Here is a 16998-nt window from a genome sequence, read left to right on the forward strand (position 1 = left end):
GAAATATTGATTTGTACAGTTTTACGCCTATGCAACCACATATTTAATATTAGGAAAACACAAATATATGTATGTAAGTATACATATGTACTGTATTTAATTCATATTAATTTATAATACAATAATTGCTATGGGATAATGAGATACATAATGTAAATATATTTTGCAAAGGGGACACAATGTCAAGGCAGTTTTCCCAGACTGTCATTTAATTCAGAGAAGAACCTCCATCCTATCAGCAATGGCCAGCACTAATTGTCTCGTACTTCTATATCAGCGTGAAGAATCAATCAATTGCCACGTCGTCAGTTCATAAGCATCCATATTATTAGACATTAGTGGCTGCTAACGTCTCGCTGTGTCCGGTGCTGCAGTCTGTCGCTGTTGTGCGTTCTCAGGCGGCGCAGATGTGTCTGACATGTGTCTCAGCGTGGCGTTAGACAGGTCCGTGTTTGTCCAGACAGAGTAATGACGCAGCGAGCAGTGTGAGGCCGGGCTAATCAGTCCACACAACCCCATGGGAGCTCCTTAAGTGGACGGATGTCTCCCAGTGATGGTCCGTCTGCTACATAACAGGGGCCTGGCGTTGCTGCCACCATGTCAATTCTTTTAAACAATAGCCACAAAAAAAGTGTATGCTATAAATACAGGTGGCGGTTTCCATTGTTTCTCAGGTAATTAGTCGGCTGCTCCTGGGTGTTAAGCCGACCCCCTTACTGCTGAACCTCATGTTTGGCCCTTTGGGGCGAGCTCTCCTGGAATTTTTGCTTCGCATAACGGCGGGGTATCACACTGTTTCCAGCTTTCCCATTTAGTGTGAAATAATGAACCTGCGCCGGTTGTTACTTCAAAACGCAGTTTCCTTCTTTTTTTTTCTGGAGGAAAATAATAGAAAACGGACCGGGATGATGTTTTTACTCCTTGACAAGATGCAGAAGATCTATGAAGAGCAAACCGGTAGCTGTGTGAGCAATCGTTCCCCGTCGTCTTCATTCATCTGTCCTCAGAGCGGGCCGTCAAAATGAAAGGACACATGCCTTGATGTGTTTCTCAGCAAAGCTGAGTGACGGATCCCACAGATTGCAGAGACTCATCAGCCTCACACATTACTGTGTCTGACATGAAAGTCTTCCAGAATTCTAGACGAACACACTTTTTACGGAGTGAAACACCAATGTTTTTGGTGGTTAAAATAAGATGCTGCCTTTTGCTTTCTTCGCTCATGTCGACTTGACACCATTTCCCGAAGACGGTGCTTTTGAATTATGCATGGACAGCCTTTGCTTTAAACGATTGTTTGCTGAGCTCTAAAAAGGAGCCGGGACTGAGATGAAACCCAATGCAGCGAAATGAAAGAACTTTCAAAGTGAAGCTTAAAGCGGAGCTATTTAAGGCATTTCCAGCTCTATGGTACTTTTTATTTACAGTGCAGTACAGGATTAGCATAGTTGAGAAGTATTATACTTGGAGGTGAACACAATGGATATTACATGCAGGAAAGGGCTTAATCTGATCACAGTGCTTTATTCGCCCCCCTACGGGCCAATCCTCTGATGTAGCTGTTTTTAATTACTAGAAATAAGCTTCATGCTTAACAGGAATTCTCACAATGACGTGCGATGAACTCTGCTATGCGTGTGTCTAAATTCTCTTTTTTTTTGTAGACATGAATCAGGTTCATGTCTTTAAAAGTTGCAAAACTTCATTGAAGACTATGCAAATTGTTCTGTACAGTAACGAAGCCAACGGAGGTTTATTGTTGTATTTCTTTTTCTTTGAAAGGGCACAGAGAGAAGTTGTGCGTGAAGGTGTGTGTGAATGAGTGTGCGGTCGAGTGCTCAAGTTAATGTGTGGATAAAAGCAGCGGGGGGGGGATAAGGTCACTGTGGTGGATGCTACGTCAGCGGCCTGTTGACGCAGGCATGGTTTGCTGCCAATACAGCTAATTAGGAGCAAGACATTTGAGGGCAGCTTTTTTTTTGTGGGGGGGAGGGGGGTTAAGCCTCAACAGAAATGTGTGGTTCAGAAATATGAAATGCATTCATTCAATTATGGGGATTTAATGGATTGCTCGTTGAACATATGTTTTATGCTCGTTTCCCTCAGTTGATGACATTGAAACGATGCCATTTCTCCGGATTAAGTGGGTGGCAAAGTGGAAACGGTTTTGAAGTGGCATTTTATTTTGGGTTTTCTTTCACTAAATGACATAAATGGCCAGTTAATGACAACAACTCAGTGAATTTACAGAGCAATTCATAATGCTTTGCAATGTGAGCCTTATTAAGCCAAGACACTAAAAAAAAAAAACGTTGTTATTTCATACACAATTTTAAGCTATTGTTGCTTCCATAACATAATCCGTCTTCTTTCAGACTTCACTTTTCATCAAGCATCACCAGCAGCTCAAAGTAAAAAAAAATGTCGCACCTGGCTCAGGATGAACTGTAACAACTGTAGTAATCCCTCTGTAATAGTAATAGTCATTTGGAAAATTCTGCGGCACAACAAATAAAGACATCAGCCTCCGCTGCAGCTTTTGGTTCAGTCGCTAACGTTCACATTCTAAACTAAGATGGCGATCATGTTAAGTATTAAACCGGCTTAACCACAGACTGTTTATAAGAAGTGGGCGTAGTCATCGTGACATCACCCGTTTGTGGACTTCCGGTTGAAAGCCTTGTGTTCGGCGACTTCATCATCGCCATCTTGATTATGGCCATCGCCATGTTGTCAGTAGAGAGAATGCAAGTTTTGAGACACTTCACTTGGCAGAACCGGAGGTTGCCGCCTGGACTTATAATTCACATGTTTACTTGATTAGCGTAAGCATGTTAGCTAATTAGCACAGAGCTGCGATTGTGGCTGTCGACTCTTGGACCAGAACCAAATATCTTCTAACGCAGTCCTCTTTATTTTACTCACGCTCGAACGAGAAGAGTTAGGTGTGCATAAGCAGTCTTTGTGCCGTGGGTAGTCAGACTCACTTTTCCACTTCAACTGCTTTAAAATGGTCGCAGTGCCTCTCACCAGACGTTGTCTCTGCCGACAACGAACTGGACTTTCCCTCCTCCTTGTCGCAGCCTCTAAAAATGCTGACTAAACCAATCTGTCTCACTTCTTGTTCACAACCCGACGTGTGGACTGCCATTCTACTTATGAAAACTATTTATTGAACAAACTGTAACTTTCTTCAGACCGGAGCGAGGTTTCCAATCATAAAATGGGGCTACTGTGTTCTGCTAACGGGACTGCTCCTCTTTAGCCAACCGTAGCAATCTTAATGGCGCCTCTGAGGCCCGTGCAGTCTACCATATGTTTCTGTGAGACTGCTCGCCGTATTCACTTTCCTCCTTTGGGCTTCTGTCCGTTCCATTCAGTCTAGTTGTGTAGACACCGGGGGGGATTTACTGCTCAACTGCTTTTTATTCCATCAGTCTTCTGTGTGCGCTACTCATGCAGTATGCATATCCGCATGTCTGCAGGTCCAGGGGCCTCTGCTGAAGAACTGCTGCAGAGCTGCTGCGCTGCTGGCCAGAAATGGGCCACAGACAACCTCCACTGCAACAACATGCGACTGATGAACAATGACAGGCACTCCACATGCAGGTAAGTGACTGTGTTAGCTTCACGTTTTTTGAAGCTGCTTTTGTAATTTCATTTGTTGGATGAGCCATCAGTGGGTGGATCCCAACCACGAAGTCCAGTTTGTAGGTGTTAAAAGCCTCTTTATTTACAGCTTAAAAAAAGTTACAACTTTTTAAAAGGGCTTCCACACCAATCCATATTTCATACCCAGCATGTGATAATAGTTGTAGTCTTCTCCAGGTACGTTTTTTCCCGGTATTTATTATGTTTTCAGGTGGTTCATTCCATTCCAGAAAGCGCAAGTGTCTTCAAATTTGGCACAAATGCACAGTTGGACTCAATGATGAACTGATTAGAATTTGGTGGTCAAAGATCAAAGGTCACTGTGACCTCACAAAAAAGATGTTTGGCCATAACTCAAGAATGCAAATGCTAATTGTGACAATGGGATGCAATGATGAATCATTGATATTTTGGATGGACATGGATGTTAGCTGTAACTTGACTGGCAGCAATTCATGTTTCCCAGTTGACTACCATGCCCTCAGAAAACGCTGGTTGTTTGTCTTCAGATGAGCCAGTCTGGACTGTTTTCAGGACAAAAAAAATTAATAAAACGGTTGTGTCCATAATGTTGTCCCCACACCACTCTCATGAAGTGTAGTTTATGACTATATCTGTGTGTGTCTGTGTGTGTGTCAAGTGTTGCGTGGAAGCAGTGCTGCCTCAGCTCCGTAAAGGAGAGCCAGTGTGAATCGGGCATGACTTCAGCCAGAGGAGGGGACACCTGTGAAGTGGAGAAGGAGGACCAATGCACAGATCACTCCTACCAGGTACATTACCGTTACACCACCATACTCTCTCAATGAATAGTGACGAGAGGAAACATGAGGACGATTGCTGAGGCGTGACTGATTTAGTTCTCCATAAAACAAACCCTTGCCATTTTGGGAGTCATGTATGATATGACTGAATATTTCAAACAGTTCAGGACGACACAACTGGACCATGCAAACAGTTATAGGTATACAGTAGGTAGCGATCGATTACGAAATCACCTGGAATGCACTTTTGTTTTTACCTGATTTCCATTACAGAGTGTCAGCAGAGAGGCCTTTGTAAAAGGTCAGACAGTTTATTTGTCTTTATTGGCTAACAGGTTGAATTTATTGCTAAAGAACTGTCAAAACTTCCCGTTTCTGCATGCGTCCTTCAGCCTGCCCTGTGAATACTTCCATATGAAAGATGGGAGTCGTGCCTTTGCTCCGAGTCAGCTCCAGCAGCATTCCCCGTTCCTCCGAGAGGAAACCCAGCGGTTTGGCTCTCGATCTTTTGTAGAGGCAGCCGAGCCAAACCGCTGTGCCAGGTCATTGTTTTTGAGAAAAGTATAATAAAAAAGGTGAACGTCTGGTTTTCTTTGCGTGACACGGGGTTCAGCTTGAGGCAGTGCGTCCACAGGGATGAACCAGCCTGCCGGCCTGTTTGGCCCGTTGCGTCTGCCCCTCCTGCTGGTTACGAAAGCAGGGCTAATGGCGGAGGCCCATAAAGAGAGCTGGTAATTAGAGATGTGAACGGCATCCCGGTGCCGCGCTCCTAATGGACTCTGCTGGGGGCAGGTGTGCTGCAGCTGCTGTGCCCTCGGCTTGCGCGTGCGCAGTGAAGGACGGGGTTGCGATGCCCACCAGTACCTGGGCTACCCGTGCGGGCACGTCTTCCTCACCTGCTGCGAGGAGGAGGAGGGTCCCAGCCAGATCCCACTGAGGAGGAAGCAGAAGCCCAGGCCGACGTCGAGGCCTAGAAAAGGTACCCGTTACCCGCCGCACAGCAGTGTTTCACCGATATTGAAAACACATTCATTGTGCACGTTGGTGTTGTTACAAACCGCCCCTTATAGTCAGAGGTGCTCTCGTAGAAGAGGCAAGTGAAGAAGAAACTAATAAACCTGCTTTAGAATAGCTACAATAATTACATATCAGGTCTGTTGTTACATCTGGAATATTTGGAATGCATTCATTAAATTTACTCTTTCAACAGAATATACTTCCATGATGATAGAAGACTTATGAATGAATGAATCTCCACCTCTAGTTCTGAAAAGTGAGGCCAATGCAGAAGTGCCTTAAACTTGCATTATAACTAAAGGCTAGCAGGGGGTGACTCCTCCTGCTGGAAAAAGAAGTCAGATTCTATAGAAGTCTATTAGAAAATGACCCTAATTCTCTCTTGATTTAATCCCTCAGTAAACATTGTAAACATGAGTTTAATGTCAATCAATCTCTAGTTTCAAGTCTTCTTCAATACAGCATGATGTTCATTTCGTAAATGATGGTCCATTTAGAGTCAAACAGACCATAAAGCTGGGGATGCTTTAAGGCGGGGCTACATTGAGGTTGTCTGGTTGCTACCACAGGCTTGTTTGCTCCGGGAGTTGTCTGTGTTTTCCTGTTAGGCCCACCATTTTCAAAGTGGGCTGTCAGTTAATTGTAAAAAAGCTATAAATTACTTATTCAATGTTTGGTTATACTTAGCTCCGGCCTCTTGTGTCCCTTTTGGTTGATCTTGTCATGCTCTCATTGTATTAATCAACATGTTTGCAACAAGTCAAACACTAATCGTTCCTCCATGTATTGCGCTGCCATTGCCAATGATTGATTCGGCACAGTCCTGGCTCATCTCAAGCAAGATTATCTTATTTATAATTGGCAATGATGCCATACATTGATGGATGTCAGTCCAACAGTGACTTTGGCGTGCTACTGCAAATCAGGGAAAAATAAAGTAAAATCCCCTTAAATTGAAACCATAAAAAGGAAAAGATGTAATACTCTGTTTTCCTCTGTTTGCTTTCTCAAGCTCTTTTCTTTCTTTTTTTTACCACTATTGGCAATTTGTTTAATGTTGTGCAGCTGTGAATAGCTTTTCCATTTCCTTCATGCATGTCACAATGGGACAATAGTTATTTTGAGTATAGCTAATTTAGACTTTGATACTTTTACTTTTAGAATGCAACAGAAACCCCAAATCATGTTAAGAATTAGTGTCTGGAATAATCGTCAGACTAGATGACTATTGCACTGCTGTTAGGGTGAACAGGCTGCTTAACTTCCAAGATCCTAAAAGCCATGTTGATTTGGGCCCTGGTCACACTTTGTTTTCTGATAACTTATTTACAACACATTCTCACTCCCAACTCATCAAATACCTACCCTTAGTCAATGGCCCTGCTCTTCAAACTATGACGTTCCCCTCTAGTCAGTTTTGGACATGTCCGGAAAAGCCCGTCAGTTTCAGCTCGTCCAACATAGGTTTACTTTGTTTTTAGGTTTACTTCTGTAACAAACATACTTGGTTAGGTGTAGGCAACAAAATTACTTGGCCATGCATTAAGTAGGTAAGATACCACACAAAAACTATGGTCAAATAAATCAGTTTGCAGTTAATACTTAGACAAGCAAAACATTTTGCCCAACTCTGCCTCCTCAACAGATCTGCAAAGGGTATTTCCTGTAACTACCTTCTCGAATATGAAATGGCTGTTGGGTTAAACCATCTCTATTACATCCTCATTGAAGTTAAATTCAGACGTAGACTATTGGCCGAATTTAATCTCCCCGAAAAAGCGTTACCATTCAGAGAAATGGGAAAAGATGTCTCCAAGCTGCGATGAATCAGGAACAGATGGCAGCACAGGCTGTTGTCTCTCTACTTGAGCCAGCAAAGTTTCCCTCTTTTGCCGATGCATCAAGCACGTAAACGCCAGTGACATTTACATCAATGAGTTTTCAAGCAGAATAAACACGCCTCAGTGCAAACGTATCCCAACACCCATTAGTATTCGTCTCTATCTACTAAAACGTGGTTGGCTAGGGAGCGCCTCTGCTTCTGTTCAGTGCTCTGGCCTCTGACTATGTGAGCTGTGGGAACTATTGGAAGGAATTTGCATGTTTTTCATCAATGACTTCCAAGGTGTAATGGGTGAAATGAGACTTCAGAAAGATTACAGGATGACAACCCATCTGTTACCGTCTTTGTCTGTCTGTACTTGTCCTGTGCAATTTGATTATCTTAGAAAAGTCCCAGAGCTGAGAGCTTTGTTCAGCTGTTTAGTTTACATATTGGGACCAGACACGCAGCATGTGGTTCATTATTCGTCAGCCTTCGTGGCCGTCCTTTTAACAAGAATAGTTGTGTGATGGTGAGGTAAGGTCAGTCTCCTCTCGTCATCGTCTCAGCCTGTGATTTCATTCACAACATCAATGGAATTCCTCCTCATCCCGCCCTTTAATGGGCCCCGCTCGAAAACCAGCGACTGTAGCTAATTTCCTTCAGCTTTAAAAGGGAAATTTGAATGATGTCATTTTGAAGTGAGAATCAAGTAACCGGCTGAAAGTTGTGAGAGGTTTAAGAGCAGCAGAAACTGTTCACGCTCTCAGCCAGTGTGTGTGTATAGCTCTCTCACACACACTCTCAGAATGCCTTTACTTTGCGAGTGTTTTAGGGATGAAAATATGGATGAGATGCACTGTAATTATTTCCGTGGGGGATATGTTTTCAGACTTATGACTCACTGCCTTTTAATTAAAACAGGAAACGTTTAATCGCCTTGCTCCTCCGGATTTAAACCCCAGGTAATGACTGTGAGAAATGTTGACTGAAAACCCAAATCTGGGTCCATCACTGCTGCAGTATATTTTTAACCCTTAGCCCTTGATGTATAAGGGTGGCTTTGATGAATCTGCATTCGTGCACAGCACTATTTGTTCTTGCCGCAGTATAGTGGAGGCACTGTCAAGTTTCCGTATTCTGAACTCGCGCAGTTTCCTCACTTGAAAGGGATTGACCCATCTACCCAGATTCCACTCCAATGACAAACAACTTTTCCTTTTTTATTTCTCCTTTTATTCTTGAGTTCAGCTTGTCAAGCCATTCCGCTTCAATGAAGCAACCTACATTCTAGCAAAGCTCCATATAGCAAAAGAGGTGAAAAACCTTTAAATAAAAAAAAACAGAAAAACCCACATTTCAATATGCCAGCAAACACTCTGTCACCCATGCATTCTGTCTACACACACTCTACCTTCGCCACATGCAGTTCTCCCAGCCGTGCTTCCACCAACATGAATAGCAAACAATATAAAAGACACCGTAAAATCAACCATAGACAAACTCAATAATATTAAACCAACGATATTTGTCAAACATTTCCCTCGTGCCACACGTGACTAGGCTGCGGAGCCCCGTGTCGTATTTAGCGTTCGCGCTAACCAAACTGGTGGCGACAGTGATCATTAACACAGTCAGTCACTTATAGAGTTCGCCACTCTTACCGGCTGCCTCTCCGGACTCGTAGATGTGTCTTTGCACAGTTGCTGCAGATCTTCGCTCACGCTCTCTGATCCCCGTGCGCGTACGTAAACCCCCGCGGTTACTTCCGGTGCCTACATAGCTCCGCCAGATTGTCTGCATTAACATTTTACTAATTGCTTTGTTTATTATTTAATTTGCAATTATTTCTCTCTTCCTGATTACTTTATTAATTTACGATTACTTTTATTTTTCCTTACTTTTTATATAAAATAAAAATCATGTTTGACTTCACAAGCACTAAGCTCACCTTTCCACTATAACTGGTGGTTTAGGCATGAAAGCTGATAGCATCAGTCAGCAGGAGGTGTTGTTTTGTCTCTTTAGGTCAGTTTCATGAGGCTAAAGTTACATGTTGCCATCTAAACCATAGGCTGTGTATAGGAAGTGGACAGAGTTTTTGTGAAGCCACCCATTTTTTTGTGGACTGACGTTTTGAAGCCTCGAGTTCAGCATTTCGCCGTTGCCATCTTGGATTTTGACCGTCGCCATGCATTTTCTCAAGTGACCATATTTAGACTGTGGAGGAATGACCTAAAGATGCTCTGGCAGTGACCTGTCCAACATAGTAAAAAGCATAGCCTACTTTATGGTCTATTTTACTCTAAATGGATCATCATTTACTACATTTACTAAACTAGAGATTGAGACCATAAACTCATGTTTACAGTGTTTACTGAGGGAATAAATCAAGAGAGAAGTAAAGTCATTTTCTCATAGACTTCTATATAATCTGAATTATTTTGTGCATTTAGAGGAGTTGGCCTTTCGAGATAATGCAGGTTTAAAGCTCTTCTGCATTGGCTTCACTTCTTAGAACCAGAGGTTGCCGCCCAGGTCTCAGTAAAAGTTTCCAGTCCTGAACAAGTCTTTTTCTAACTGGTGGTTTCTTGTAATGTTAGGAATGTAGGGATTGAAACATTCTGAAGGAGGAGTCGGTGTTCAGTTTCATGAGGTCAAGTGCGCGGGATAAACTGTTCACTCGTCTCACTCCTTCCAGTCTCGGACAGAAAGTTACCCAAGGAGGCCTTCTCCATCGGCGCCACGGATGAAGCCGCCAACGCAGTGCCGGAGCAGGAGGACGTGGACGAGTGCCGGCTTCACCCGGGTCAGCTGTGCCAGCACACATGTACCAACAGCTGGGGCTCCTACCGCTGTGGCTGCAACCGGGGCTACGTCCTGCAGCAGGACGGACACTCCTGCGCACCAGGTGCCGTAACTCACCTGGGAAGCTCGACTCGCATGTGAACAGCGAGCAGTACTCCTCTTCACTGTTTTCTGATTAGGATTCTGCATGAAATTACAGAGTCCAGATGGCTGCATATTGGAAATATTTCACTAATTAATCATTTAAGGGTACCCCAGGGATTTAGTATGGGAGACTCCCTAGAGACAATTATATAAATTGGTCAAAATTGAAGCAACAGTGATATCCTCATCCAAAAATACTGAATCCTACATTTCCCTTAATGAAACTCAATAGCATTTTTCATTAAACACTCCTTGCCTGTTAAACGCCCATGTGTCTCAAAACTCTTAGGCAATATAACCCAGAACCCTGATGACCAGGGTTATTTCCAGGGTTATTTCCTCAGAATGGCCAAAGCTCCCCGGGAGTTACTCAAATAGTAGCCTACAAATGCTTTCGGCCGCCACGTTGGTCACGTGACGATAGCTTGAGGTTGCTGGGGTCCTTCGATTATCCCCTTCGAGGCGGAAGGTGGACGGGGGTTTATAAAGTACCTCACATTTGTGACATTTTGGTAGTGTGTTTGTGGCAAGCATTTGTTTTGTAATGTCTTGCATGCATTAATTCCTCTATATTGTCAATCCACAAAACATGAGGAAAAGTCATTTTTTTCCCATTGACTCACATTAGGAAAGAGACGTCTGGAAATATATATATTTTTTAGAGATCAACTTCCCAGTACGAACACTTCAATAGATCTTATTTAAATTAGTAGGTCCTAAAATTGATTAGTGGTGAAATTCACTAATCACCTCATCCAGAGTTATTCTCTTTTCTAAGGAAGCTGTGCAGAGGATGCTGGTTAGTTTCCTCCTCGGAAACTTGACTAAATGCTTCTTCCGCCACTGAGCAACTTTCATGAGAATGAACGGGGCCGCGCCTCCAACACTGTATCCGGTTCTCTTTTATACATCCAAGCAAAAGAACATATTTCTAGTAAACAAACAGTGTTGGTCTGTTAAAGTTGTGTTTGTACTGTATTATACTCACTTTTTAACATGCCGTTCATGTTGCCTCCTGTTTGACCTTGTGTTCCTTAGACACGTGTGTGTGTGTGTGTGTGTGTGTGTGTGTGTGTGTGTGTGTGTGTGTGTGTGTGTGTGTGTGTGTGTATCGTAGTAAAACCTGACTGGAATCCACAGATGACGATGAGGGAATGAACAATAAAAATTGATGTATTTTACTTCCAATTAAAAGCTTGAAAACAGGAATTTGAACTTTAATGGTATGTGTATCTACGGTCATTATTACCGTGATTACGCCGTGGTTAAACCAACAACAGATCTCTCCACCATACTTTGAACAAAAGCCACTTAAACAGGCTCATCAAAATACCCCAAAACCTCAAAGGCAAGATCATTCATTCACAGACCTTTTCCGTGCTCTATAAAAGAGTAAAAAAAAAAAAGAAGAGTATAAAAGACATGCAGCCTGGGCTAATTTATGTAATGTCATTAGGAAATAGATATCCTGTCTAATATTACCCTTTTTTTAAATTGGTTGTGTGTATCATGAACCTGCGAGTCTTCATTTGTTTCCGCAATTCAATTCATTTAAAAGACCCGGATTGATTTCCTTTAACCCTTCGGTGTTCTGTCTCTGTTTCCATGTGCAGTGAGTCCCGACGAGGACAACGGAGTCCAAGAGTACGTTCCCGCTGTGGTCCCAACACAAGCCGTCACATCTGCTGCGACCACGCCCGCCCCCGCCCGCCTCGACCCATGTGCAGGTAACGGCAACATCACACATTCAGACTGTTGACAATTGAGTCACTGCAGCGAGACGATGGCCGTCCTGGATTCTCTGTTGCCCTTTTGTGCAGCATGTTATGTTTTCAGGTTAAAAAGAAAAAACACCTAATGTTCTTGGATGAATCAGCGAATCATCTTAGTTGGTGATGTTAGATCCTCCTGCTTTAAAAAAGGCCACGATATGAATATGGCTTTGATCGGTGAAACGTTATTTCTGCGTCGTTGACTGCAACGGTGTCGTCATGCTCCTCAAATCAATCAATGACGATAAGAAAAATAATCTTGTGTGAATATTACCCGATTATATGTAGTTTAATTATTAACTTAATTTGTTGCCCACCTTTTCCAACTCATACCTATACTTTTCTACTTGGCTACAGTTACCAGTCCAGATATTATAGTCAACTTAGAAACGTAAAGGCACTATCGATAAATGAAACAAAAAACTTTGTACACAGCAGTACAACGTTTGAGTCCTTTAAGGCCTCTTAAAGGAGAACACCAACTATATATCCAGTATGATATTTCCATGGCCTAGCAAAGTTCAATCAATATCTGTGGACATGAGCTACTCTCTCAGAGCCAGAAAGTAAGTCTGCTTCCTAGAGAATGAATGGGAGACAGATTTAGTCTGTTTCATTTTTTATACCCAAATTAAATATATTCTGTTGTAGTGTTGTCCGTTTCAAAACAGAAGAGGTTGCTATACACACAGAACATCCCCACGAGTGCTCTCAGTGTCAGATGACATCACAAATTGAAATATCTTTTCAGTCCTCCAAAGTTTTTGGATTTGGGGCGAGAGTTGATCATGTTCACTGAAATGTATGGACCGTCTTAGACCGTAGGAATAACAGGTAGACATTTTGATCGACCCCCAATCTCGGGTGGTCCTTTTGTGTGAAGCTGGCATGTTCTCCCTGTGGCGGCGTGGGTTCCCTCCGGGTTCTCCGGCTCCCTCCCACAGTCCAAAGACATGCAGCTCAGGTTCATTGGAGACTCTAAAATGCCTGTAGGTGTGAATGTGAGTGTGAATGGTTGTCTGTCTCTATACTATATGTGCCCTGTGATAAACTGGTGACCTGTCCAGGGTGAACTCTGCCTTCACCCAATGTCAGCTGGGATCGGCTCCAAGCGCCCCACGACCCTTAATTAGGATAAGCGGTTTGGATAATGGACTATTTCATGCTGAGAATTAGACTGCCGATATTAGCGGCTTAATATCTTAAAAAACAATCTGATTTGACTGCCAAATTATTATTTCCCCAAATGTCGATCTCCACCTGTGTTTGAAACATTTAAAGATGAATTAACAAAATAATTGTATTTTAATAATCCCCTATCACACACACTTAAAAGACACCTTTATAAGTCAGTAATTTGATTTTTATAATTTGCTTTGATCAGTTGGCCTATTGTGGCAGTTGTTTGAACTTTTGTTTGAAAGAAAGTTTATTAATATGAAAAAAAGATGTCCCATCTTTACATTTCACAGGACTAAACAGAGCCATACGGGCAGTGTAGTAGCAGTACAACAGAAACACATGTTCATAAACACCAGCTGACCATCTAAAACTAGACTAACATCAGCACTAAGTCTGGCTTCGGAGAGTGTTTCATTTGAGGCGGTGAAGTGCTCAGGCAGTCGCTGGTGTCTCCAGCCTCTAGCTGCATGTCCAGAGCCAAGCGAGCAGGACGCATCTGCTCAACGAATCAGCCTTTCTTATTAAATCACCGGGACGGGCTGACGTGCGTCTCAAGTGTTGCCCCCGAGGCCAATAACTCTCTCTTGAACAGAAGTAAAAAAAAGAAAACGGGGCCAGTTGCCTCGCTGCATGCACCACTTTTATGCATCACTGGTAAAATACTCAGTCACAGTTGATCTGACGCGTCCATGCCACTTCTGCTTCACCAGCCGAATCTTGATCGAGTCGGGAGGAGATCAAATCCTCGAGCGTCTGCTCCGGACTCCAACGAAGAAGCCCCGCTCCTCCTTCAAAGTGTCTCTGGTTGTTAGGTTTAGAAGATGCCGATCAATGTATCGGGCGGCCTTCTGACTGCTAAGCAGGGAATGTGTCGGGAGAAATCGTTGGGAAACGGTTCCTTGCCACCGCCTTTGAGGACCATCCGGCTGTCAAATAGCGAGAATTGATTCCGTTTGTGAGATTCCTTCAGGGAGCGACGAGGGTGTGAAAGTGGGGTCTGCGGGAACCTCGAGGGAGCGAGACATCAGCGCAACGAGTTACAAAGACGGCAGTGAAAACAGCTCCAGTTGAGAATCATGCAGCTTGCATTTTTGTGTCTTGCAGGAAACGGGCCCTGCAGACAGCAGTGCACGGCGGAGGCAGGCCGCGCCCGCTGCTCCTGCTTCCCAGGGTTCTCGCTGAAGACGGACGGACGCACGTGTGAAGGTAAGGGTTGAGGGGTGGAGCAAACAAACCCCACACAGCGAACAACGCCTTTCACTGTTGTGTAGATGAATGACACGTACGGCCATGACAGCAGGACAAAAAGGTGCAATTGAGCAGTTTGTCCAGACACCTTTTTAATAGGACGCAGTCATTGGTGAAGGAGGAGAATGAAGGTACATTGTTCTAAACAATGCTTCGACTGACTGGGCTCCCACATCCTGGTGGTGGAAGACCTTTTCCTTGGAGCATTATTCAACCATGACCAATTACTCTGCAGCAGCTACAGATAGCATTTGTTTACCTACTAACCTTCAATTCACAGAGTTCTGCACGAAACCTTGGCACAACAAGTAAGGGGCAGAATTCACAACTGCAGTCTGTTGTAGTTTAAATGACAGGAAATCCAGCATGCACGAGAAACACCTGGTAACACGAATTATTTGTTGTTATATCTTCTCATTATAAACCAATGAAAGTTGATTCCCTATATGCTCAACTGCTGGCTCTGCTATTCTCCAAATGACCTACACTACTCTTCCAACATCGATCCTCTGTGCCTAGTTGTACTTCTGTGGTTATTTGAGTGAGTAATAGATAACCCATTGCTCTACACAGATGGTAACATTGTAAAGTAATTGTGTTACTTTACAATGAAAGTAACTTGTAATGTGTCATATATTACATCTACATTTTGAAAGTAACTCACTCAACACTAATAGAATGCCTAAACTATTTGGGAAACGCATGAAGAAGAATCTACATTCTATTTCCTTTCTAATCGTTCTCTAGCTGTACATACATAGATAGAGGTGGAAATTTGCTCAAATAGCATTACTAAACTTGAAAGTCATTTGGATTTTTTGCAACTGATAAACTGAAGTTACCATATTGGTAAAAGGCATAGGAGTGACGCAGAGACGCCGTATACAACTCTGGTAGTGGCAGCGACCTGTCAATCACAGTAAGCCCGCCCTAAAGCATATTCTGCTTTATGGTCCATTTGACTCTAAATGGACCATAATTGACTAAATGAACATTATGCTGTATTGAAGAAGACTTGAAACTAGAGATTAAGAGCATAAACTCATGTATACAATGTTTAATGTCTGAGAGAATAAATAAAGAGAGAGTCGTTTTCTTATAGGCCTCTATACGTACCTCTTTTTCCAACTGGAAAACTCGCCCGCTGCTGATCAGTAGAGAGAATGCATATTTTAAGACACTACATTGGCTTCACTTGGCAGACATTAAACTTCCCTCCAGAAGAGAATATAGATGTTTCCATGTATGGTCTCACTTTAATACATGTGCTGCAGTCCTTATACATCTATGAATTTGCAAAGGAGGTGAAAACTTGAGAGCAATTTCCCTTTTTGATAGAAAAAAAAGAAGGTATATGGTCTACCTCTGGATATCTATACACACACCAGCTCGATAAGTTGCTTGTGCAAATCTTACACCAGAAATGGGCGGTTAGGAGGTGAGTGATATTTACATTAAAATAGTTTGCATGAATACTATTTTTCTTAGATCATGTGCTGCTTAAATACTAAAGGCCTGCTATAGAAACTTGGATTTGTGACGGTGAATATATACAGTGGAAGTGCAGCCTTTGCTGAGTTTATTGAATCAGTCAGTCAGTCAGCAGATGGGGCCATTACCTCTGGATGTATGAGCGCCACACAGTCAGCGCTGCCCCCTCCGATCTCACTCCATTCAGCGATCGGAATGAGGGCCAAAAGTGTTCCCACATGGTGAAGATGTGGGTGGGCAACCTTTTGGTTTAGGCTGGAATGGAACAAAGCAAATAGTACCGTGAGGTGTGAGACACAGTAAACTGTGGAAGTAAACTATGTGGTACTTGTTTAGGTGTGGAAACACTGTGAGGCATTAAACACCTAGGATGTTTGTGGTAGAACAATCTGTTTAGCGAATGCAAGCACTTCAATCAGAAATATGGATGAGATTAATCAAATATCAAGATTGCGTCATATTTTAATTCATATTTATAGGGTCCATTTTTTCTCTCTCTATAGTGTTTTCAGCTGCAGATGCAGTTGCTCCCATAGAGATCCTTGCTGTGTGTCAACCTGGATGGGATGTTCTTAAAGTTCCCTGGCAAACACACTGACAAACCTAATACAGACATCATCCTAGTTTCCAGCTCCAACACATGTGGTTGCCACCTTCGCACCTTCTATCAAATTCACTTCTAACATTAGCAGTTAATATAAGGATGAGCTCATGTGCCAACCTCTGGTTCTGAAAAGTGAAGCCAATGTTGAGGTGCCTTAAACCTGCATTCTCTCTACTGTTCATCTGGTTGTATAGAAGTCTATAAGAAAATGACTCTACTTCTCTCTTGATTTATTACCTCAGTAAACATGATGGTCTCAATCTCTAGTTTCAAGTCTTCTTCAATACAGCATGATGTTCATTTAGTAAAGTATGGTCCATTTAGAGTCAAATAGACCATGAAGCAGGGTTTGCTTTAGGGTGGGGCTACCATGTAATTGACAGGTCACCACCAGAGGTTTCTACCACAGGGTCACTCCTCATCAGTTCAAATATGGTTACTTTCCTCTACTGGTTGCTTAAAACCAAGAAGGCGACAGACGAAATCTAAGCCGGCACT

At 42.9% G+C, this 16998-nt stretch overlaps 1 protein-coding gene across 1 annotated transcript in view; it reads left to right on the forward strand.

Moving 5' to 3' along the window:
• fbln2 (fibulin 2) overlaps positions 1–16998 on the forward strand; it is a gene marked incomplete at both ends in the record, with an annotated part of 56683 nt that overhangs the window by 20435 nt on the left and 19250 nt on the right. Inside the window, 6 exons of the mRNA XM_079218474.1 lie at positions 3486–3609; positions 4292–4421; positions 5205–5391; positions 9953–10162; positions 11817–11930; positions 14262–14363. Of these exons, the coding sequence (XP_079074600.1) occupies positions 3486–3609; positions 4292–4421; positions 5205–5391; positions 9953–10162; positions 11817–11930; positions 14262–14363 (867 nt within the window). The remainder of the gene's footprint in view (positions 1–3485; positions 3610–4291; positions 4422–5204; positions 5392–9952; positions 10163–11816; positions 11931–14261; positions 14364–16998) is intronic.

This window comes from Taurulus bubalis (genome assembly GCF_910589615.1).
Source record: "Taurulus bubalis genome assembly, chromosome: 5".
In the NCBI taxonomy this organism is placed as follows: Eukaryota; Metazoa; Chordata; class Actinopteri; order Perciformes; family Cottidae; genus Taurulus; species Taurulus bubalis.